This window comes from Charadrius vociferus, unplaced genomic scaffold, assembly GCF_000708025.1.
Source record: "Charadrius vociferus isolate BGI_N301 unplaced genomic scaffold, ASM70802v2 scaffold79, whole genome shotgun sequence".
In the NCBI taxonomy this organism is placed as follows: Eukaryota; Metazoa; Chordata; class Aves; order Charadriiformes; family Charadriidae; genus Charadrius; species Charadrius vociferus.
In genome coordinates, this window is record NW_009650182.1 from 891734 (window position 1) to 916212 (window position 24479).

At 38.6% G+C, this 24479-nt stretch overlaps 1 protein-coding gene across 1 annotated transcript; it reads right to left on the reverse strand.

The window, feature by feature from the left end:
* Positions 1-3369: 3369 nt before the first annotated feature.
* On the reverse strand, positions 3370-18696 carry UBXN2B (UBX domain protein 2B). The gene is made up of 10 exons (XM_009892786.1): positions 18580-18696; positions 17659-17826; positions 15802-15902; positions 13261-13332; positions 11689-11848; positions 11071-11148; positions 9417-9526; positions 8845-8982; positions 6373-6534; positions 3370-4006 (listed from the first exon to the last, which is right to left on the reverse strand). The coding sequence occupies exons 1-10, from the start codon at positions 18694-18696 to the stop codon at positions 3844-3846; spliced, it is 1269 nt and encodes a 422-aa protein (XP_009891088.1). The 3' UTR covers positions 3370-3843.
* Between the last annotated feature and the right edge of the window lie 5783 nt (positions 18697-24479).

The window sequence follows — 24479 nt, forward strand, 5'->3', positions numbered from 1 at the left end:
TATGTAATGTTTCCAGCCTTTAAATATGAAACACACAGCAGAATTTATTAATTTTAAGTATGACTAGACAAAGGCATAGTAAATTGCTTTCCAAAAACTAAGCCATCTTATTTTACCTTGTTGTCTCAATAGCAAAACCCAAATAAATTTGGTTTAATTAAAACAAATCTTAAAGAAATCCAATGTAACAATGAGAATTAAACAAAAAAAAAAAGTAGGATAGAGAAACTGACTTTCAAGGCTGCCTCATTCCAGTAGTTTAGCTATTGAAAACTGTGGTTTAATTTCACTTTGAAAATACCTGAACTCTTTCCAGCTTTGTACAAGCTTCTAATTCTTGTTACGCTTTTCTCTACCGAACAGCCCTATAACACTTTATCTCCTTCTGTGAAGTGACTACCCACTTTAAATCACCTCATCTCTCTGTTTTCTTCCTGACACGCTACTTGTTTTGAACTGTTTTAAGATAAAATATTTAATTCAGCATTTCCATTGATTTTTTTGGTCCCATCTCTAAAGTTCTTAAGAAGCCCGACCAGCACCATAAAACAGGATCAAACTCACCAATAACACATGGACTAAAATTGTCTCCCAGTCACAGCGTCAACTCTGGAAAACCTCAAAGGGCTGTAAATAGTTCTGCTGCATAGTTTTCCTGCTGTCATCCAACTCCCTTCCAGGGCCAGTGCTTTCCAGGCCATTGGTGTCTTTCACAGTTGGTTCCAGATTCGTAACTTAACATTTGGCTGTATTAAGATGCAATTGATCCAATTGCTACAGTTCACTAAATGTTCATCACAGTTGCTGCCTCTTGTTGTTTATCATTGCACTAATCTTTTGGTTTTCAAAGTTTATTTTCAAATAATTGATGAGCAGCTAAATAGTACCAGTCCTAATTTTAATCTCTTCAGGAACCCATTCCAACTATATCCATCCCATAAAAACACCACAAGCCTACTGCTTTTGGTGTGCCATGAACTCAATATTTATTATTCCAGACTCTTGCTGCTCACCATCTCGTCTGCCCGTAGAACAGCATCTGCCTGTGCCGAGGCCTGTCAGGCTTAATCAGCACGAGCAAGGTGAAGGTGCATCTCTCGGTCTATTTTCCCTGCACAGAATAATACAATTTAATGACCATGGGAGCTTTAGCTTAGGGCAAGCATCTAAGCAGTGAGCAAGTAACAGAGCACCTCTGAATGCTTGCATGGTCTTCCTTGGTTCACTTAATATTGGACAGATTTTCACCAAAGAGTGAGAACAGCATGATACAGATGTTAACATATGCTAACTGTACAAGTGTGTCCAGTAGTCAGATTAAAGCAGAACATTTACAAGCATCTCAATGTGCTGCTGAAAAAAAACAAAACCCCCAAAACTAACAAGCCTGATTGTGTTTACCCAGAATAAATGTTTACAAAGACAGTAGCAGTGTCCAAAAAAAAAAAAAAAGGCAAAAAAAAAAAAAGCACAAGCATTCAGGTCCAGAGAGATTTTCTTAAGAGAAAACATTCTGTTTTGGATTATTTCACTCTCAAGTGATAAAGGATTTCTGGGAAAGACAAGCAGAATTGAAGCCTCAGGAACAGGATTATTACCTGTATTTCACAGAAGCTAAGAGGAACTCCTAAGAAGCTCACCAGCGCTGCCATGACAGACAGATCATCATCCTCTACCGAGTTATTTCTTTCAGTCTCCCTTCTCCCTTGTAGCCAGTCTTAGCTGCATATCCACATATGTCTGTATTCAAAGAACTGTTTTCTGCCAAAAATGCTAAGATGATAGCTACAAGAATGAGAATTTAATGTTAATAAAAAGTATGACATAAAATTATGAGATGGAAGATTCTACAGGTTTTGAAGTACTCAGAAGCAGTGAAATATGTAAACACGAGGACTGACACGTTTTCTTAGTGCTTGACAAAATTAGGTCAACTACTGGGACTGCCAGCTACTCTCAGCTGCTACCAAACACTAAAGTTTACCAGCTATTTGAAACAATAATATGCAGTTGTTTTTTTGGCATAATAGAGGAAAGAAATGAATTTAGTTAACCACTGTCCTTTATACATCTTAATTAAATATGGTCTTAGAAGTAATAAGCAATATAACTTTGCCTATATTCTGAACTGAAATATGTCCAAACCACACAGTGCCCAGGATCAATATCACAATAATGACTTTGGCCTTGCATTTATATAGAGAAGTATTAGTATATAAAATGTACGCATGGTAAGTGTCCATTCCTTTCTATTTAAGCTTAAATATTTGGCATGCAACACAATCACCACTTCATCACAACATAAATTGGGAAGAAAACAAGAAGTGTTGCCTATGGTCTTTTTAGCTCAAAACTTTAATTACTTAGCACGTGAAATGAGTTATCAATAAAATCATGCAGATATTCACATTACAAAACAAAATACTTCAAATACAATTGCACGTTTAAAATTTAGACAAATATCTACTTTGAGGTAAAAAATGTAAGATTAATCAAATATACTGAGCAATTATAAGCTTAGCATAAATAAGTATTGATATTTTCAGAATAAAATAATCAGTGAAAACAGCATTTTTAACACATACGTTGATACAAGAGATACAGCCCATTTACCCTCCTTCAGAGTGTGATCCACTCATCCGATATAAAGCCACAAATGCTACAAAATTGCATACTACTAAAGCCCAGCAGCCAGTTTGTCCACAACATAAGATTCCTACCTGCACACCGCAGTGTAGGGCCAAGTTATTTGAAAAAATATATCATTTCAAAGGGTTTAATTATACAGCTTCCAAAGAAATAGAGTGAAAGCTGCACAACCAAATCCCCACTGAATACTACAAAATGCCTTTGGCCAAAATTCCAAATATAAAGACCTGAAATTCAGGTCAAAAATACACGACCAATTAAGATGTCTACTTTTGTGCATGCAAGTGACAGCATAAACAGGTTCTGTGTTTGTGCACCTCAGCGTTTTTTTTTTTCTGTTGTTTGGAGTTATTTAAATTACCGTTCATGTGAAGAATCACATAGCTGCACAGGGTTCAACTGCATATTCAGGTTCAAAGTGACCATAGGCCTACTCTCATGAAATCTAAATCATAGCTTTTCTCCAGATGACAGTGGTCTCTCCCATTTCTCTAACTTCAAGAAGACAAAAAAAATAAATCGTACTTATTTTCACAAGTAGAACAACTAGAGTACAAATGAGAACAATCTATTGTAGTCTGCAATAGCTGAGGTTTGCATCTCCTGAACTGATTCACTCATATGAGCAACAATACAGGGAGAATTACCTAAAAACTAGAATATAAATATTATACTGCACCATGAAACACTACAAACAGAATATACAAAAATGGTATCAGGGCATTAATTATCTGTCGACCTATTAAACAGAACACCTTAATATTAATACAGCTTGGAAGGTAAACATAACCTACAGGCTAAGTTTCCAAATGGCTGTTTGTCAGTGCAGCATAAAACATTTCCATAGTGCAAATCTTACCAACTGTATGAAAGATACTATCCCCTTCCGAAAAATGCTTCTCCCCCTGCCCCCCTCAAAATAATGAAAAGTCATTTCACATTTAGTACAAGATGTGGTTTGAAACATACTAACATAGGGAAACTTAATTTTAACACTGAAAAAAGGTTAAATGATGTTGAGAAATCAAAATAAAAAAAGTTAGATATGCTATAGCTGGAAGACATGAAACCCAAAAATCTGATCCGTGGAAGTCAAGGAATAAAAAGATGCCAATCTTTCCTTTTTTTCATCTGTTGGAAACATATTGTATGACAATACAGCACGTTCCCTATATTGTACCAACAACTGTAGGATTATTTTAATTGCTGAAGAATCACAGTGTTAAGTATATCTGCTTCTTGTAGTGTCAGGTTTTCATCTGTTAGCTCTTTATTTGGAAAGGTAGTCACAAGAACAAAATCAGTTGTTGCAAATGCTGGACGGGACTGGATAATGAAATCTCGAATATCCTTAATCCTGTGGAAAGGATATGGACATGAAAACTTTGTATGATTCCACTTTGACATAAACCTCTGAACATTAAGATGATCAGAAAACACAAAACCCTCTAACAGACTAAGCCATTTAATATGTCTTATTGATTTTACATTTCCATTTGATCCAGATGACTAATGATTGTAGCCTAAAATTTTTTGCTTCTTGCATAAAAAAACCTGAAAAATTAAAATGAATGTTGCTTGTTTTCTCAAATAACAGAAATAACATTTGTAATATAGAAGTATATTGCAAACTGATACTTAACACAGGAAATCAAGTAATTTCAACACCAGCTGTCAAAAATTTCACTATTAGTTAGTATATTCCAAAAAGGCTAAATTATTAATGGAAGGAAGAATCTTAAAATATATGGTGACAGTGATGAGAAAGTAGAGGGCAATTATTAATGCACTTCAATAGCAAGAGGTTTCCCTCTACTTTCACTTGGCACTGAACTTCTGAACAACACTTCAACAACCTCCAGAGAGGCTGGTGAGGCCCCATCCCTGGAGGTGTTCAAGGCCAGGCTGGACGGGGCCTTGGGCAACCTGGTCTAGTGGGAGGTGTCCCTGCCCATGGCAGGGGGGTTGGAACTTGATGATCTTCAAGGTCCTTTCCAACCCAAACCGTTCTATGATTCTATAAAACAACCGCATCAACAGTATAACAAGAATAATTTAGTTTTGTAAGACATGGATGAAAAATAAATAAGATTTTAGAGATAAAAACCTGAAATTTGATGTTTCTCTCCTAAGACAGTAAGCTGAGAATAAATCTTTGAAGATCTATTCTAACTAGTAAGTAGGCAGGTTTACTGTAGCCAAATAAGCAGGGATTTCAACTTTCTATCTGTCTTCAAGGCTTATGACACAAGCAATGCACTTCACTCGTTGATTTCGATCATACATGTGGCAAGGATAACTAAAAAGATTCACATCCAAGAAAAAATTAATAAGGATGAAAATAAGTTTCTGTCAACACATCCTTGGTTACAGATGTTGCTGGGAAGTTTACCACTTCTACCCTTTCATGCAGACAAAAGAAAACATATCATGGCTGCAGAGGCTCCCAATAAGTCCCACTGTTAATCTAAGTCCCTTCTCCAGCAGGTGCTCTGAAGAAAGGATCTGGGCCTTTAATGTACATTATCAGGTCTGCTAAAATATGAAAAATTATTGCTGCATCTTCTTCCCTATTGGCATCTCAGCTAAAATTGCCTCATTGTGGTCTGTGTATGCTGTCAGGCGAAGAAAGCCACACAACCACTCTGCCCCTATTCTGAGTCAGAAAGAAAAAAACGAAATAGGTGAACTCTTCGTATAACAATATTAACATGGAATTGGGTCCATACTAAGAACACCTCCAAGGCAGGATTCAAGCTTAGGTTCAGCTGTGTTGTAACACAATGGTGCAGACTTCAGATCAGGGCTGGCTTGAACCCTGCTTGCTGTCAAGCATGGGTGGAACTACTGCCCAAATCTCTGCCCTCTGCCCAAAGTTCTCTCAGCCACTCAGTGAAAAGCAGACCTTTGCAGAACTTTGCACTAACACAACCTCTTACACAAATAAATGGGGTTGGCCAACACCATTTGTGGCAACGGCCCAACAATGTCAATAAAACTGATGGCAAGCTCTAATCAGCAAACTAACAGATCTAAAAAACCCACCAAGTTCACACGCTGCCAATTCTTAGGAGATGACCATCCAGAACAAAATAAAGGCTGGTTCTCATTATTATGTCCAGCCCATGTGCCAGAATTGCAAACGAGCATGTTATGTCCATATACCCCTCTGCATATGGGCTGCAGTCTACACTTATAACCCATGCCATGTCTAGTCACAGTCTCAAGTGTAACGAGGTGGAAAGCTGAAGCTCTTCACTGTGGGCCCCAGGTTTTCTCCGCCTGTAGTGTGGACTATATTCCAATTGAGACTATACTCCACACCTTGCAATAAAGTGCCTTCCCAGCGTCATCCGAGTCAGCCACGTGCTCCTCCCAAAAAGGTCCCAGGGCTGGGGTGACTACATAGCGAGGCTGTCCAGATTTCAGTCACCCTGAGAACAGTTATGGCTGGTACCGTGTCCTTTACACATCATGGGATATAATTGGTCATAAAAGTTTGTGACTTTGCAGTTATCAAATATCTTGTGTTTCCAAGTACAGCATTTTGCTTTGACAGTCAATTTATCAGTACATCTATGTTCTGAAAATGACACAGAGCTATAGCATTACAATGGAACTGTATTTTCCCCTTTTTGATGTCTTGCTAATATCCATTTAATGACAAAATGCAAACATACCGAAATAGTTACTGTTACCTGCATTGATGCAGAATCAATTTACCTGTGTGTTTGATTAAATCTTTGTATTAATCGGCTTCCATCTGCTAATCTAATTTGAATTTTAGTTGCTGGCATGGAATCATCAATCAGTACAGGTGCGTTAAGAATGGATTTCTCCTCCTCCTCTGGGGAAGAAGGTGTGCTGACTATTTCAGGTGTAAGGCTAAAGGATTGGAAAAGAAAAAAACAAACAAGATGTTACTAATGGAGTCAAATTAGAACTGAATAATGTTTCAGTTGTCTTTTTCACTGAATGACTACCATGTACAGCTAGTGCAAATGAGCAATGAAAATCCTCTTAAAGTATAAACACAGCTTTTCTCAGACAGACAAACAATGCCTTTGTAGTTTCTTGTCAATGATTGCAGTATTTCATATTTATTTTTCTTATAACTATGCATATCATTACATTTGCATGATTTAAAATAGTTAATCAAGTACAAACAAAACTATCTTTGTTTATGCTTACAGAACATGAAATGACAGTCTTCGATACTACGATTTATGTATCATACCACCTGGACTATATTAAAAAATAATCATGCACCACTATAGTGCACTAAACTGACCCAAACTGCTTTAGTAATTGCTTTCAGGAGCACTGTGATTCTGGGCATCCTCCAACCTTTTAGAGCACAAATTATATTAACAGGTAATTGCTATCACCACATAGTAAGCACGTAATTTTCACGTTTAGTATAACAATAATATAAATCTGATTGGAGATAACCATTTGGCTGCTCCTTGCATTGCTGACATACCTGCGACTTCATAAAATACCAAAACAAACAAAAATGCCACACAAGTGTGCGTATTTTCTTATATACAGAACCTCCTCTCTTCCCCACCTGTTTTTTTTAATAATCTGAGCAACTGCTCAGGTGAAAAAGTTACTATATACAATTGTTCCCTATTTGACCCCTAATGGAGCTTACCACCTACTCAGTTTTACTGAGCACATTTCCTCTTATTTTAAAAATGAAATATAGATTAGAAACAGTTAAGAATCATTTATTGAATTACTTGCAGAAGCACATCAGTAATACCTTTTTTTGGCAACCAAACATATTATGTGAATAAATGCAATCATGAACAGAAAGTATTTACAATTCAACAGCTAATATCAAGTCAGCTGAAAAATATGCTATAAAGCCTATAATTGCTACATGAAAAAGCTGATGATTGTAAGAGTTGAGGTCACATTACTGTTTACTCTTACTGACCAGCTCAGAGCTGAACAGAGATTATGCACTTTTGGACAAAGTAGTCTGAAATGTTCGGTCACAGAAATTAATTTTGGCACATTATGTATCAGTCCCATTGAATCATACATGTTAAGAGTTTCAACAGCATCAGTGTACCCTTGCAACTGGAACAGCAAATGAAACAGAATCAGGTAAAAGTTTTTCTAAATCATTAAATTTCAGGGGGTTTTACTACATATATGAACTTTCTACTGTAGTTGGAGATGACACTAGAATTGGAGGAAGTGGAGGCTCTGATCAGAGGTTAAAAGTTGAGCCTCTCCTTTCCCACAATCCAGGCTTTGTAGTATTATTTCATCTAGGGGAGCATGTGCAATTTCTCTGGTGGTTTGCTTTTTAAAAAGCAGTTTCCACTATAGTTTTTTTAGCAGCCGCATTTCCAGTTTTAATCCAATCCTAGTAAAAGTTGAGCGATTTTAATACCACTTATTGCTCATTTACTGTGGATCAAATTAAAAGAAATTAGTTCATCAAATTATTTCTCCTTCTTAAAGCTAGCAGACTTGCCTTGTATAACTTATAATGACTGACCATTTTACAAGGTTGTATTTCAGGACAGTATTCCTGCTACTTCATTCCAGAAAAAAATATGGGAGTTGCTCCCATACAAAAATACTTTCCATCCACATGGCATCAGCCATAGCGCTGCAATAGCATCTCCTATTCCCTTTGTAATGATTCCAGCAGTAACAGACAAAAGGCGCTGCAGCTAAGCCAGAGCAGAGTGTACCCTTACTGGCCAGTATCATACTATAACTAAGTTCTGCCTGTTCCTCACTAAATGGGAAACAATTCATTTGGGTCATTTGCTTCCTCAACCCAGAGATGTTCTCATGAAGTTTGTACAGTACTAATCACCTTTCAGCTTTCTTTGCTCCCATTTTAAACACAGCTGAAGTTTAAAAAAAATATACATAGGCGAAATTATATGCAACCACAGGCAGAAAAATCTCATAGTCACAACAAAGCACAAAGCATCTAGCAAATCTATGATCAGTTCCAACAGAGGGCTAAGACTAAACTTTTTTTAAGATTGTATGTAAACTTTCATGATTACTGGTGACTCAAATCAGGGCTGAGACTTGCAGGACAGAATAATTTTATACCGCTTTTGTCAACTGATTAGCTTCTCCAACAGTCTCCTATTGATTAAATCGAGCTTTTGAAATAGCGTATGAACACAGAACAGAAAACCTGGTGGTTCTTACCTTCCAAGTTTTTGGCCCTCGCCACTGAAAGCTTTGAAACGCAGTCTAGGCTTCACATATTCCTGTTCTTGGTGGTCTTCCATATCCAAATTAACCTGGCCACCATGAACAATTCGCTGCAGTTCCACAGGAATTTCCCTTAATTGCAAAAATAAAAGTTTCCCAATTATGTTCTGAACTGCAATACAAAATTACACAAAAACCTTACACAGTACAATATGAGTTGATACTATTAGTAAGTTTATTTTAAAAGTCATAGACCTCCAACTGTTTTATGAATTGATGTCATCCTAAAGGAAGTGAGCTGAGACTCAAAACCTAGAATGTGCTACAAAGCATGTGAAACTAAAAGCCATCTCTAACAAGTAACATTGACAGTCAAACCACTGGAAGGAAACCAGTGTTCCAGATTTTCAAATGCCCCATGCACCTGATGACGAATACAGAATATTTTTATGGGTGCAGGCAGAAGAGAAGCCTGGAACTTTTCATAATTATAAACATATGGAGAAAGCATTTTTCTTCACTTTGCTTGAAAGACATATCTCAAAACAGTTGCCATTTTAACTTACCCTCTTTTAACAGACTCGAGAAACTGAGCATTTGTTGGGTCTGAATAGGATCTCAACTCGCCATCATCTAAACTGAAGCCATTCCTCCATAGTTTCAGCAAAATTTGAACCTATGAAGCAAAAATGGTGAAATAAAAAAAAAAGTGAAGACAAACAAATAAGTATTTCAATTTCATACAGATTAGACTACTACCTACTTCAAGAGCACTTTTACACATGGGGAAAAAGAATCTCTTAAACTGCTATCCATGATGTAACAGATGATACAGTAACTGTGTAATGTAAATTAGAAAGTTTGCTGCGGAGTTCTCTCTCTCCCTTGATGGCTGCCACCCTGAGAACTTCGTGCCCTGGTGCCGGACCCCTGAGGCCTTCCCCTCCTCCTGAAGCCGTAGCGCTCGCAGTGTCCGACATTTGCTGTCCACTGCTGGGAGTGCACAGCTTCCCACTGATAGAATTGGCTGAGTATAATCTTTGCATATTCAGTATTGGTGTCAGGACCGATATTGGTTCTTTAGTGCTGTTAATTACCTCAGATGTTTATTATCTAATCTTACTCTATTAAATCTGTTTATACTTCAGCTCCCGAGTTTCCTTGTTTTTCCCTGATTCCCCTTCCCAGGTCGGGAGGGGGTCACTGGGTGATAGAATGATTGTCTAAATGACAACAAAATGTTATGGGTCTCTCAAACCGTAACAAGCTGGCTATTACTTAGAAGGTAGAAAGATTACTTAAGAGGGCAGAAGACAGCAGCTCCTGGTGTGACATGACAGCACCCCCCAGCCTCAACCATATCCTTTGGCGTTACTCATTTCTTGATGAGCTGAACATTTGCTCAAGCCATTCACACAAATGCCAAAGTGTAGAGAACTTTGTTTCCCCCACCCCCTCCCTCACTTCCTCCTTTTTTCAGTGAGAGGAAAGAAAGGCCAGACAATTTTCAAAAGGCCCCCGACCTACTGCTTCACCATTCCTAGAATACATCCATGCCTTCCAGTTTGAGTCTGGCTACTTTGCAAGCCACAAGAAGAAACAATTCCTAACTTAAGAGGATTAAAATGTTAGCATAGCTAAGAGAATGCAGAACAACAGCTGGAGGAAAGTAACTGAAAGTCTGCTAATAATTTCAAAGTAATTTACATCAGAAACTCCACAATGGAGGCCTCAGGGGTATCCAATGAACATCTGTCATCTGTGGACACTTTCACTTTAACGATTTCTACTTAACACATATCTAATATTTAGATACTAGTTTTTCCTCATAGACATAGTTATAGTAATACTGGGACTTTTCACAAGGGGATGTAGTGATCGGATGAGGGGGAATGGCTTCAAACTGTACGAGGGTAGTTTTAGATTAGATATCAGGAAGAAATTTTTCACTATGTGGGTGGTGAGGCACTGGCACAGGTTGCCCAGAGAAGCTGTGGATGCCCCATCCCTGGAAGTGTTCAAGGCCAGGTTGGATGGGGCTTTGAGCAACCTGGTCTAGTGGGAGGTGTGTCTATCCAAGGCAGGGGGATGGAACTAGATGATCTTTAAGGTCCCTTCCAACCTAAACCATTCTAGGACTCTGTGATTTCAAGCTGTAAACATGATACAGCAAACATCTGTTGGGACATTCTGTTTCCTGCTATTCAGAATTTTACTTACATCCTGATTTTCTCCATATATGTATTCAGAGTGCTTTTGTGATGAGTCACCCAATCTATATCCACCACCAGAAAATGACTGGAAAAAAAATAGACAGGAAAGCTTATTGAAATAAATATCTGAAATAATTTATTAAAATATTTTCCCAGATGCAAATAAGGGCATCAGCAAGCTTGCTTCTGTGATAAAAAGCAAATACACTGTTCTAATGTGTATACTTTCTAGGTGGAAAATTATACCTTGTAACCATAATCAGACTAAGCAGGTTTTATGTGATGCATTTCAGTTTCTAATCTGTACACTTTTTCAAACATTAGTAATTCATCAGATAAAGAGATTTTGATTAGGATGAAACTGCACTTTATTTTTTTTTTTAATTTTAATTAAAAATAAAGCAAATAATTCCAGTTTAGCTTCATTTCTAATGATTTTCCCCGAGATTGTGTGGTTCCTCCCCACTTTATTTTCTAGAGCAAGCTATTTGAGCACAGACAATACATAACTTGATCAAATCCTCTACTATTCACAAACCACAAAAAGGTGTATTTGCTCTCATGTGGTTAGATGAGTTTCAGAGAGACTAATGTAAATAGAGATCAAAATATCTTTTTTTTTTACCTTAGCTTTACTGAAATCACCAGATGCTCTTGAGGCTTCATCTAGCGGGACAGCCCCATGTTCTTTTGCTTCCTTGAAGAGTTCAGCAACGATTTTACTTGGATTATTAGAAGCCCCAGAAATCTGCAATTCTCTATATTCTGAGTCACCTGAATAAAATCTTTAGAACAGTAACATTCATAAGCAACAGTGCTTTAAATGACAAACACAACTTTCCTCTTCCCATCAAAAGAAAAAAAACAAAAAACAAAGAGTCAAATTTGGCACAAAACCTTTTCATTCTGATTACAGAAATGTTACACTTGGTTTTGACCTTCCCAGCAATCCAACAACACCACTCCGAAGACATTTCACTAACAAAACTACCAGACCCCAGTGGTTAGGGGCCAAGGCCATATGTTTAAGTGAATGCAGTCCTGATGCAGCTGTGGCTTTATACACCTCATCTTATGCGGATGCTGCCTGCTCCCAGAAAGACCGACTTCCTCAGGGGTGTCTAGTGCATCGAACAGTGCCTGGGCTGGTTAGAATACCAATACACAATTAACACTGCCTTGGCAGAGCAAGCGTAAAACTGTCACTGGAAAACTTCAACAGTGCCACAATTTGATCTTTTAATTTAAAGATCTAGTATACTTTCATTCCTGCCAATATGAGAAATTGAAAGTTTTTAATAAATTTAATTAACCTTTCAAGGCATTTTAAAATCTGCAGAGACTGCTGTGAAAGCTAATTTGCGCTCTTTTTCTTCAACACAGCCCCATTTCTAGCTCTTGAAGATAAAAGCTTAAACTACAAATAATTCTGTTGAAAACTGTATCTGCTTGACTATGAAAATCAAGATAGTCCTTGATAATCGTCTTGAGGAAGACACTATAAATCTCTAAATACCAATGGAATAGATGCTGTAAAAGATCTATATATAAATACAAAACCTAGCAAACTTGAAAGTGTTTTGTCTTTGATTATAAGAAGCATTAGTAACTAATAAAATAAGCGCTTCCTACTCTCTAACTTTTTCACTTAACCGCTTGGGGCAAGGCAAATCAATTCATGTGAAACCGTCTCTCAGGCCAATGTCTTCAAAATGCTGTTGATTCCACCATATTTTACAGCATATTTTTCTATGGAAAATCTTTGACTATTAGATTTAAAAGAATTATGGTGGTAAGGAGATAAAACAAGAACGCTCATCAGAGCTTGTATTCAAGAAAGAAATGAAGTACTCAAATATTTGAGTAATGAGTACACAGAACAATTAATTCAGGATATTTGAGAAAAGGCAAAAAAGCTTCGGAGTCCCAAGTGTAAGTTACAAACTTTACATCCATCCAGTCACGTGTTAAGGCCCTACACAACTACAGCCAGATTCTGCTAAATATAGTTTTACTACAGCAGCGTATGGCTAACACTCTAGTAAGTCACACACAGTCTCTATAGTTACTAGCTCTCTGCAGGATAGACAGCTCACACGCATTTTGAAAAACAAGGGGGAGCAAAGCGTGAATGTCACAAAAAACCGCAATGACTTTCACGGTTGTTAAATGATTTTTTTGTTTGTTTTAAAAATACCTTTGGTTTTCTTTGTCATCGCTCATGCTTCTCTCTGGTTTTCTCAGCCTTCTAAGAGAATCAATTTTAAGACTGCCAAAAGAATAAAAGAAAACGTTTGAGGATGACTGGTACATACACTTCAATAAGTACTTCACATCTAACTTCTAAAACTACTTATTTTTCAAAAACTAAGGATATCAAGTGGTTGGGGTCTTTTGTTCTCACCATACTTTTTTGGCCAAAGTACATAACCATGGATGCTTCTCAGTGAATAAGCAGGAAAGGGCACGTGTATGCCAGAGACATTTTGCAGTAATAGTTGGACTAGATGATCACTGAAGGTCCCTTCCAACTGAACTATTCTATTATACGCTAGCATAAGTTATGCAAAATTCTACTTTATGCCACTGGTGGTCCCACAAATAACACAGGTAATATGAAAGCTCAACAGCTGTTTCAGAATCCAGCTTACCAGAATTAATTACACTTCAAATTCTTTCCACATTTTAGCTGTTTTAGTCAAGAGGTAAGTTGCACAGCAAACTCAGCATTGGCTTTCTTTGATGTTCTGGAGTCCTGTCTATGAGGATACTAAAAACTAGAGAGTGGTAGTTCTCACTTCCATTTTACACAATTTTAAAATTATGTTGAATGGCAACATCGCAAAGACTTTCAAAAGATGATTAAAATGCAGAATCATATTCTGTTTTATGATAGGGACAGATCGATAAGCTACTGCAGGACAAGCTAGGGTTGTTAGCTTGCAAAATGCCAAGAAAAGCTGTACAGGAATATGCTCTTATCCTCTAGTACTCGGTGATAAAATTCATTAATGCAAGATGTGTACGAGGTAGCTGACTACTGTAGCTTAAGAGCATACATACAATCTGCTACATGAGTAATGGCAGATCACTAGTTCAGATTTATGCAATTTGTCTGATTACTATACCTTTGAAATCAATGTGTAGCAGAGCAGGCCATTGCTTTTTTAAGTATCGGTGTCAACAGAACAATGCAATTCTATATCCCAGTGAAGGATCTGCTTATCACTTTCTCAGAAAAAAAATGCATTGTTATGGACTTAGGTCACGGGCACTGGAAATGCTTTAATCTCTTCTATTTTCTCCCTTTGTCACATTGTAGGTTTTTTGGGGCTTGTAGTTTTGTGCCAATAGTCTTGAGTTTCTTAAAGGAGCTTACACAACATGACAGCACATATAATATGGTGTTTGCTCCAGCAGGGCCCAGAGACGTTCTTCTATACCTCCAATTGTGGAAGGCAAGGCTGCTAGATGACTTCAAGAGCAGCACTGTTTCCTTGCAATTAATTCACTACTCATCTGAGAACACACTGAAGTCTACTGAAAGAAAAATCTCATTTTGGATACCATGCAAATAGCAGCCATCTATTCTTTCTCAAATAGACTCCGGTATGACTGCCAACAAAGAGCAAGTGTCTGCCAACAGCTATCACGCTGAAGTATCTGAGATACTGTATTGCAGCTTTTCCTTCAGTTGGAGTGGGAAGTTGTAATTTCATTATATGTATCCGTAAATGGAACTGTTTGCTTTATTTGTTCATAAACTGTGCTCTTTGTAGCTGATTAGTCAACTTAGGTGGTTTCACCAAAATAAAAAAAATCACCAAAAAAGTTATTATTTTCCAAGTGCCACATACCGTGCTAAAAATCCTAAAAATCTCCTAAAGATCTGCTTTTGCAGATGCGCTTGAAGCACGACTCTGGTGACTAAGATCTTTTCTGCTGCTTATCCTCCTTTAAAACAGAGATCCATATTGACAGCAGCAATTGAAAGAAAAGCCAAATACAAGATTGTTATGGCATCACTGACAGTAATGATGTAAAGACTCTTCTTTAAAACAGTTTAAATAAAAATTAATTAAAAACTGGCAAGAATTCTTCATAAAAAATTTAAAACTACACTGAATTTTCAAATGCTATGTGAACGGCAAACACTGCAGGCCAGCAAAAGTTCGATGCATACGTAGATAGATGTCTTTCCTTCCATCTGCCAAACCCAGACAAATTCATTAAGAAGCCCTTCCCATTTCTCTCACTATGCAGGAACCTTTCTAATGAACCTACTAATAATTTTTCAAATGAATATTTGTCTCATCAGGTACTGATGTAAGTACAACACTCAAAGCAGCTCACTTTCCAAGTTTCACACAAGCTACTAATTTGGTGAATTTTGAAGAAGCAAAGAACTGCAGTATTTTTCTGATAGAGCAAATTTCCAAATTCTATCTGTGTAAACAAAGAGCAACACTGCATTTCACTTAAAGCATTTTAGCTTATCTGACATGGGTTTAAAGTGCATTGGAATACCATATAGCACAAAAGCTCCTAAAGAAATACAATTTAAAAAGCATTCTGAGAAGACACAGACTCTGCGTTATTACATGGATTCACAATTCAGGATTATGAACTGCTGTAGATCGCTTTTTATACATGGAGGAGATGAAATAAGTATGACAAAGTTTTGTGAGCTAATGCAGTACCTATTCAACACATTTCTGAAGTACGTGGCGTGTCTTACCTCTGTGATACTTTTGTGTTACTGGTTTTTGGAGTTGTTGGTTTGTCTGGACACAATGACTGCCTTTTAGCTTCATCTTCATATAACTCTGCCAAGGCCAACTGTAGGAAACAGAACTCTTTTTAGAAGTCTGTAACTCTAGAACTACATACGGAACAGAAATAAAACAAAAAATAATGCAAAATGCACACATCACCAGAAAATTAGAAACATCATCATGAGAAACCCCAACTACTTCTCTAAATTCAAACTCCTTTTTGCTTTACGAAAAAAACACACGATGCTTAATACCATTGTGACCTGGAACTTGTACTCTGCTGCCATTTGGTTCACACTGCTACAATAGTTACGTTCAGCCTGTATTAGATTCAGAATTACAAGAGTGTATACACACACATATATTAAGCATCAAGTCATTAATGTTAACAAATTGAAATAAAGTGGCTAGGTAGCCCTCTGATAAGACTGCGACGCAAACAATAAATTTTACAAGCATTTTACACGGAAACAGAAAAAGTTAACTCAAATAAGCTTGTACTGGGATTAAGAACCAATTCAGTCTTGCTGGCTTGAATTCAAGACATCATTGCAAATACTTAAAAAAGAAACAAACAAACAAACAAAACATTTTTCCCAAAGGTTCCCCAAATGCTGCCATACCACTGGGCAAGTTCATTTTTAGGAAGTTGTGCAAGGCACATCTAAGATACCGTTTTTAGCAATTTTACTTTTGTCCTGAATAATACACTGTTTGTCAAATTATCCTTAATTTTGTCCCCAAACTATTTTGTTCACACTATACAAGTGATACTAAGATTTTATCACACACACCAGAATAGGTACTGGGCTACAATTTCATTACGGTTTTATGTTGAAAGAATACACATTAAAATAAAATGAAACATCATCTGTCCTTCAAAACACACCGCTATGAACACAGGATATTAATTCCATATTATTGTGAGGCGTTTTCTGCAAGGGAAAGATATGAGCTGAGGAATCATACCCATTGAGAAAATTAAACTGAGTACAAGACAGCTCAAGAAGACCACTGAAGACCTCCATTCTACCTGAAGATACAAGCAAATATTTTTTAGGTATGTAAAGCTGATGGGGTAAGTCATAGCCAACAAGTCCATAAGCAGACACTAAAAGGAACAGGCAAAGATCTACCCTGTACCGTCCCAAATCCAAAGACTGAGGGACGCTGAGGGAGCATAAAAGAGCACGGCCAGGCTTCTGTGCTTTCCTCATACCGCATCTCTTATGGTGCCACAACAAATGAAGTACTGAGTTAGATGGATGGATGGACAGTCAGCTACTCTGACTCAGGAGGGACTGCTTTGGTTTTTAACATTTTATTAACAATCAACAACCCCAAATGTCTGTCTGCTTCAGTTGACTAACTAAAGACCTTATGAACCAGAAGTATTAACACAGACTTTATTACTGTTACATATTGTAGCAAAGTTAATCTCAACAAGAACCTATGAAAATCTCAAATAGTAACCAAGAAAAAAGAAAACTATACCCATGTTTCTCTGCTAATTCTGTACAATCAAATAAAATAGGGGTAGTTTCAGTTACCAAAAGGTTCGCCTGCTTTCCAAACAATTTGTTGATAAAATATTTTGTTGATAAAATATTTTGAACCTTCATACACCTTCAAAAGTGACACACATAACAGGAACACTGCTAAAGGTGTTTGCAGTTAAGCATTTAAGTACCAACACCGAGTTACATTTGTGATCACACTCTATCGAAACTTTCCCCATGCAAACCTGGGAAAAGATCTCCTTAGTGTTACACCACATTTGTGGAAACTGACATTTTCATGTGGGGAAAAGACACTCCTACCAAAACAATCAGGAAATACAATCGCGCCAGAATAACTCCAAGTACAGTTAAAGCCCAGCTACCGGAGGGTCGGGAGAGCCCTTCTAGTTCCTTGGAGAGCTGCCCACCACACACCCTGACCACCCACCGCTCCCAGTCCTCTGTCAGAGGCGTCCTTCCCTTCCCAGCCTCAAAAAGGGAGAAAAAAAGAGACAGAAAATAAGACGGCAGCCTCTGCTGGGAGGCCCAGTCCTGCCTGGCTACGGCGGGGAAATACAATCAAAGTACCTAGTCATGAGAAATACAGTAATTCTTGACAGTAATTTTTCACTGTTAATCTGAAAAGTCTTTGTTACATAAAACGGCTCATTAACCAAAATTCAGTGGACTTCAGAGATTTCATGCATAGGCCACAATCCGTGAGCCCGTCATCCATAGAAATGCCATTGACTTGGTGGGTGCTACTCGTCTGTATTTTTATGATGACTTATTTTCCACTTTTAAAACTTGTACAAAAAATGTCTCTTAGCCTTCTTCAGAGAGATCTAGTAAGACGCTAACAGCAGCATCTCAAATTGCAGAGAGTAATGTCGTTTACAGTTAGGCGAACTTTTTCTAAGTGCATCGCAGGGTGAGTTTGTCTGATCCCACAAGCCATGTCATACTCTCATGTGGCACTATCTGTAATCGCAGGGCCCACATTACAGAGGAAGGACTGGCCGCGTTAGTGCCTTCAGGGCACCTGCCCATGCCTGCCTGCCTGCCTGCCTGCCGGTGTGCCCTCAGCCTCCCTTGCCCACGAGGTGTACTGTGTGTGCATGTCGCCTTGGGCAGAGGGGTCCCAGCCATGTCCCTCCCAGCCGGCGTGCATGGTGCAGGGAGTTGCCTGCGGCCTTCTCTCCGCACCTGGTAATGGAGGAAGGCTTCTGCCTGCTAACAGGCCTGGGCCTTGGTGGAGAGCGGCAGCCCGCACTCTGTGATGTCAACCCAGTGGCCACAGCGGGAATTTCTCAGTTGACTTTTACATGCACGGCTCTTTGCAGAGCTATGAAGTACCATTGACGACGGCCAAAACCAAACAGAGTTGGTCACTTGAATGCTCGAGCAAACTTGGAGGAGAACGGGATATCAGCCTGGCAGATGGCGACTCTTGAGTGCTTGTAGCGGTGGCTCATGGGTGCCGAAATACCAGGCATGTTTAAAAAGTGTGAGATTTTGGTTTCTTTCTTAAATATTGAGGATTAAAAACTTTTTCTAAATGTGGAAGTTGAGGTTTGTGACTTCAATCTTAAGGGATTAGATACTCTGAAACTTGGAAAAAAACACTGCCTACTTTGTAATAATTTTGTAGTCAGGTATCAAACTTGACAATGTTGTGTGTCAGAAACTAAAACTAGAAACTTAGAAGTAAAAACTTATTTAAAGGTCTCTGCTACCTGTAATGTGGTGGGTTGACCCTGGCCAGCAGCGAAGTGCCTACCCAGCTGCTCACTTACTCCCTGTCAGTGGAATGGGGGAAAGAATGAGAAAAGCAAAAGCCAAAAACTCGTGGATCTAGGTAAAGACAGTCGAATAGGTGAAGCAAAGCTGCACATGCTAACAAAGCAAAATAAGAAATTTATTTACTAATTTCCATCAGCAGGCAAGTGTTTGGCTGCTTCCTGGAAAGCAGGGCTCCATCACCCGAAATAGTTATGTGGGGAAACAAACACCATAACCATGAGCATCCCACCTTCCTCCTGCTGTGCTTGAGCTTTTATTGCTAATCATCATGCTGCATGGTATGGGATATCCCTTTGGTCAGTTGGGGTCAGCTGCCCTCACTGTGTCCCCTCCTGGCTTCCTACTCACCCCCAGCCTACTTGCTGCCAGGGCAAAGAGGGAAATCAAAAACCTGCAAGCATTGCTCAGCAATACCCAAAGCACTGGTGTGTTATCAGCACCAGTTTAGTCACAAATGGAAACCACAGCATTTATGGACTGCTATGAAAAAAATTAACTCCATCCTAGCCAGTCCCACTGTATGGGAGCACCCAGCCAAACCGGTTTCAGAGCACAATAGGTGAGATGCAGGGAGCTGTCATCCGACTCAGTTTCATCTCCGCCTTGCCTTGTCTACGCAGAGATAACTTGGGGGGAACTGCAAAACAGCTCATCCCAGGGTTATTTCAAGATTGCATATAAGAACCGAAACCAAATGGCCCTTAACAAACAAAATGCCCCGAGTCCCATCCCACCACTATTTCCGTGACTTTGAGTGCTAGACATCACAAATTGGCACATAGCTATCACAGCACCAGAGGTAAATATCCCAGGTAGTGTAATCCACTCAGGCATAATCCTGCACCCTCACAGAATCAGGAAATATAAACCGCAAGGTTTGGGGAGAAAAATGGGGAATCTTCCAATGATACAGCTGACCTGCAGGAGATCTGTCCCCCCCCTGTCCAGGACACTGTACAGGGTAACTTCCCAGGGACTGAGTGACCTTACCTGAGAGAGAGGGTAAGTGAATAAGAAACATACATATGATATATGGCATGCTATTAAGTTTAGTGCACTCTTTTAAGGTATTAATATCTAGCGTGCTTGTGATTTGTGTTGTTACTTGTCGGGATCATTTGTAGCTTGCAATAGTGTATCCCGCTAATTTCTTTTAAACTGCATTAGTGTAATCACCATTGTACACCTAGAATTTGCAATAGTGACATATTGGACCTGTAAGGGAAGTCCAAATAAATTGTTAATTCGAACCTCTCAGTGAAGTCCTTTTTCCCCGTTTCGTCACACCCAGTACAACAAACTATTGAAATTTTGGTTGAACATTTTATGTGTTGATCTGCAGTGAAATAAAGAAATGAGTGATATAGGTAAGACTTGGAATGACCCTAAATATAACTAATGAAGACCAAGTAATGTGTAAAAATGGATGTTTTCAGTTTCCCAAGAGTAAACATAAGACAAAGAATGAAAGAAGGCAGTGAAAGAAATCCTTGAAATAAATTATCAGCAGACATTAGTGTTTGCCGTTTGGATTATAGGGCAAGACATTGCGACACCCAGGCCAACTGCAAACATGTTCTTTGATACAAAACAAGGGCTTTTATGTATAACAGGAAAGAAGTATTGATAGAAGTTCAAATACGAATCAATAGGTCAGTTTCCAATTCGATATGTCATCAAGACGTGGATCCGTAGTACCTGCACACAAATAAATCGCTGCCCTAAGTGATGCCCATTGAGCTGACTGACAGTTGTAAAGTTTTGTAATCCAAACTAGTGAACACGCAGGTATCTACAGTTTGCAAGCGGGATTTCATCTGGAATTGTGGACTGACAGCCAGAAATTGTCCGGCATTCACACATAATGCGCAATTACCCCCGGCTGAGCCACTCAGGGGGGACTCTTGGTGACTGTGACCTGAATGCTGAACTGAAATACCTGTGAAGCTGCGGCTGGAAGAGCCAGCGAACCATCCTCCATTGTTTCCAATGCCATTCAGCTCAGGCACCCACCGCTCTCTAATCAATCTCTCGGGACCCTGTTGACACTAGCCTACAGTTCAGATGCTGGGAGCAGAGGCTAATGGAGCTGGGGTCACACGGGACCTTTTAAGCAGGACTACTAAATTCTGTGTTTTCCTTCATGCCTTCATAGTCAGCCAAACCTGCAGTGAGCGCACAGACAGAACAACCTGCTTCAGCCCACGAGCACCGGGGAAAAAGCTGTGGTCCCATACCCGGATCCATCTCAAGGGTCAATGCTCTCTGCTCTGCACTGCTGGCAATATTGTAGATAGGAATGATTGGTTTTTTTCTGCAGAACTTTTTTCGGGTGATTGACAAAGAAGAACAGCACTGAGGAAATATATATATAATATATACATATATTATATAATTCTATTATTATTTTTTATATAATACATAAATATATATAAAATATATTGCATATATAATGCATTTCACATCGCTCCCATATTCTGAACTACATACGCTGATCATGTATGCTTGTAAAGAACTTACTCTTTGCTTTATTTAGGAAAAAAAAAAAAAACCTGAATAGAGATAAGATTCCCCTACAGTTGGCTCCTGTACTTGAAACCTTCGTGTGATGACTATGTCAAGAATAAAAATGTAGTCACATGTTATTTCATTCAGCCTTCCTCGGATTGATACATCGTGTGCAGCTGTTTTCTACGTGAAAATGTCCTGTGGTGATACAGACTGAATTAGCAGAGAGGATGTCTAAAGTGTAATCACTTTAAAAGCCAAATAACTTTATTATGAAATCAGTTTTTTATAATTAGGTGTCCTATGTTTTGACAAGCATATCTTCCCTAAACATTGGCGTTATTCCTGTCTGTCTGTCTCTATGATTACCTCCTCTCTGGTTAAGGCTGCCAACGATGTTTCAAGAGATCACCTGCGTACAGATTAGCACAGAATTTTTTTCTCAGTGAAATTTATATAGTCACAGACATCTGGAAATTTAAATCTTTCTATCTCAAGCAGTCATTTCAATTTGCATAATATTATTATTGTGACCAATGTTTTCTTGCACAGCTATAGAATTAAAACATTTAATTACTACCTGGGAGCTCTAGTTCCTTAATTAAAATTGGTCCTGCATTTTTCTTTATGTCTGAAATACTCTTCAATTATCCCAGATATTTTCTCCCTAGAGATTAAAGCTAGCAGCATTTGCAGTCTTCTCTTTGAGAGTAGCTCAGGTAACGGACAAGTAGTCTTTTATTTTCAAAATCTCACTGTAGTCAGTGCTGTCCAGAGGTAGATATATAATTAAAATGCAAGTAAAAATAACGAAAAACAGTTATTAAAACTCAACCCAGCCTCCCAAATTTTGGATGTTACTTAAGAGAGAAGAAGAAAAGGAAAGAAGAATAAAGTTATAACAAAGGTAAAATCAATAGCATTTTCCTTAGAAAGGCATTTAAAGTAAAAGCCTTGTAGAGGCTTTAAAAAGAGTGATCAGGATAGGGATTGACAATAAAATTTATATTTTTAGCTTTATAAAAAGTAAGGAACAACCACTATATTGGGCTTGGAGGCTGAGATAGGGACCTGAAACTTGACATGATTAAATGCTCATTGGACAGAGATTGAAATAAAATTGGCAATATAATCTGAGGTCTTTGAACTTAAAGGACTGATGATGCCACATTAAATTTACTGTGTAAATAAAAACAACACAAAAAATTTAAGATACAAACCAATTACATATTGGCACAATGGGATTACCTTAAACCTCAGTAATGCATGGGACATCTTTTTATCTATTAGGGAGCTCATAAATTTGGAAGGTAATTTTCAATAACCGGCAAAACAGGAATGCATGTATCTTCAAAAAATAAATTAAAAGTATATATTGTATATGTAAGTGACAAAAGTATTGAGGTTTTTATATCTATATATATCTTCTGCCAAGTAACAAGCAACAAGACAAGAGGAAATGGCCTCAAATTGCATCAGGGGAGTTTTAGATTGGGTATTAGGAAAAATTTCTTTACTGAAAGGTTTATTGAGCATTGGAACAGGCTTCCCAGGGAAGTGGTGGAATTGTCATCCCTGGAGGTATTTAAAAGACAGGTAGACAAGGTGCTTAGGGACATGGTTTAGTGGTGGTTTTGGCAGTGTCAGGCTGATGGTTGGACGCAATGATATTGAAGTTCCTTTCCGACCTAGATGATTCTATGATCTCCAAAGACATAGAAAGACCAGAAGGTTTAATTAGTTTACTTAGTTACAGTGCATTCCTTAGCTAAACATGGTTTAACTGGCAGCATGTAATTTGCATGCAGCCTGCAGGATCTTCTATCCAGTCTGCTACTTTTTTCTTGGAGAAAATAGAGAATAACTGTTTGGACTGGGCTTACTTGTCAAATATCTCTCTCTGCTCTCGAAGAAAAGCCTCCTGTCTTCAGCACTTTGAGTACAGAGTATTCAGAAGTGTCTGTCAACAATGTTCCTGGATAAAAACAGTTCAAAATGAAGATGTCTTCTAGCAGAACCAGTACAGCCATTGATACTTTGATGTGGCATCGTGGTTTAACCCCAGCTGGCAACTAAGCACCATGCAGCCGCTCGCTCACTCTCTCCCGGTGGCATGGGGAGAAAATCAGAAGAGTAAAAGTGGGAAAACTCGTGGGTTGAGATAAAGACTGTTTAATAAGTAAAGCAAAAGCCAGGTATGCAAGCAAAGCAAAACAAGGAATTCATTCACTGGTTCCCATCGGCAGGCGGGTGTTCAGCCATCTCCAGGAAAGCAGCGCTCCATCAGGTGTAACGGTTACTTGGGAAGACAAATGCCATCACTCCGAGAGTCCCCCCTTTCCTTCCTCTTCCCCCAGCTTAAAGTACTGAGCATGACATCATATGGTACGGAATATCCCTTTGGCCAGTTTGGGTCAGTCAGGCCACATGACTTTTATGGGAGTTCCCAAAACTTGAACACGGCTGCTGTATTTTGCTGATGGTTTACTAGGGTGAGGCTAAGCCTTCCATAAAAACTATAATTTTCTTTCGTTTCACCTTTAGTTCAGCTGTGACCTGCCAAAACAGTGAGAAATCCTGTTTGTCCTGGGCTTGGCCAGGACTGGATTCCCAGCAGCTCTGGACTAAGAGGGCTAGCAGTGGGATGGAAAGCTAGAGGTAGATATTGCTGCAGTGTGCACTTTGTCATTACTCTGAGAAGGCATAGTATCATTGCTGAAACTCTGATGAGTATCTGATGTAGAGATCTAGTAACTGGGGCAGATGGAAGAGTTTTTTTCTGAGTTCAAGAGAGCCTTAGGAGTGAGGTTTTTGCTGAAATCTCAGGATAT

Coding starts and splice junctions, on each gene's coding strand:
- UBXN2B (XM_009892786.1), bottom strand. CDS start 18,696: ATGGTACTTCATAGCTCTGCAAAGAGCCGTGCATGTAAAAGTCAACTG. Junction 13,333..15,801: donor AACACAAAAGTATCACAGAG/GTAAGACACGCC, acceptor TTCTTTTGGCAG/TCTTAAAATTGATTCTCTTA. Junction 4,007..6,372: donor AGATTTAATCAAACACACAG/GTAAATTGATTC, acceptor TCCTTTCCACAG/GATTAAGGATATTCGAGATT.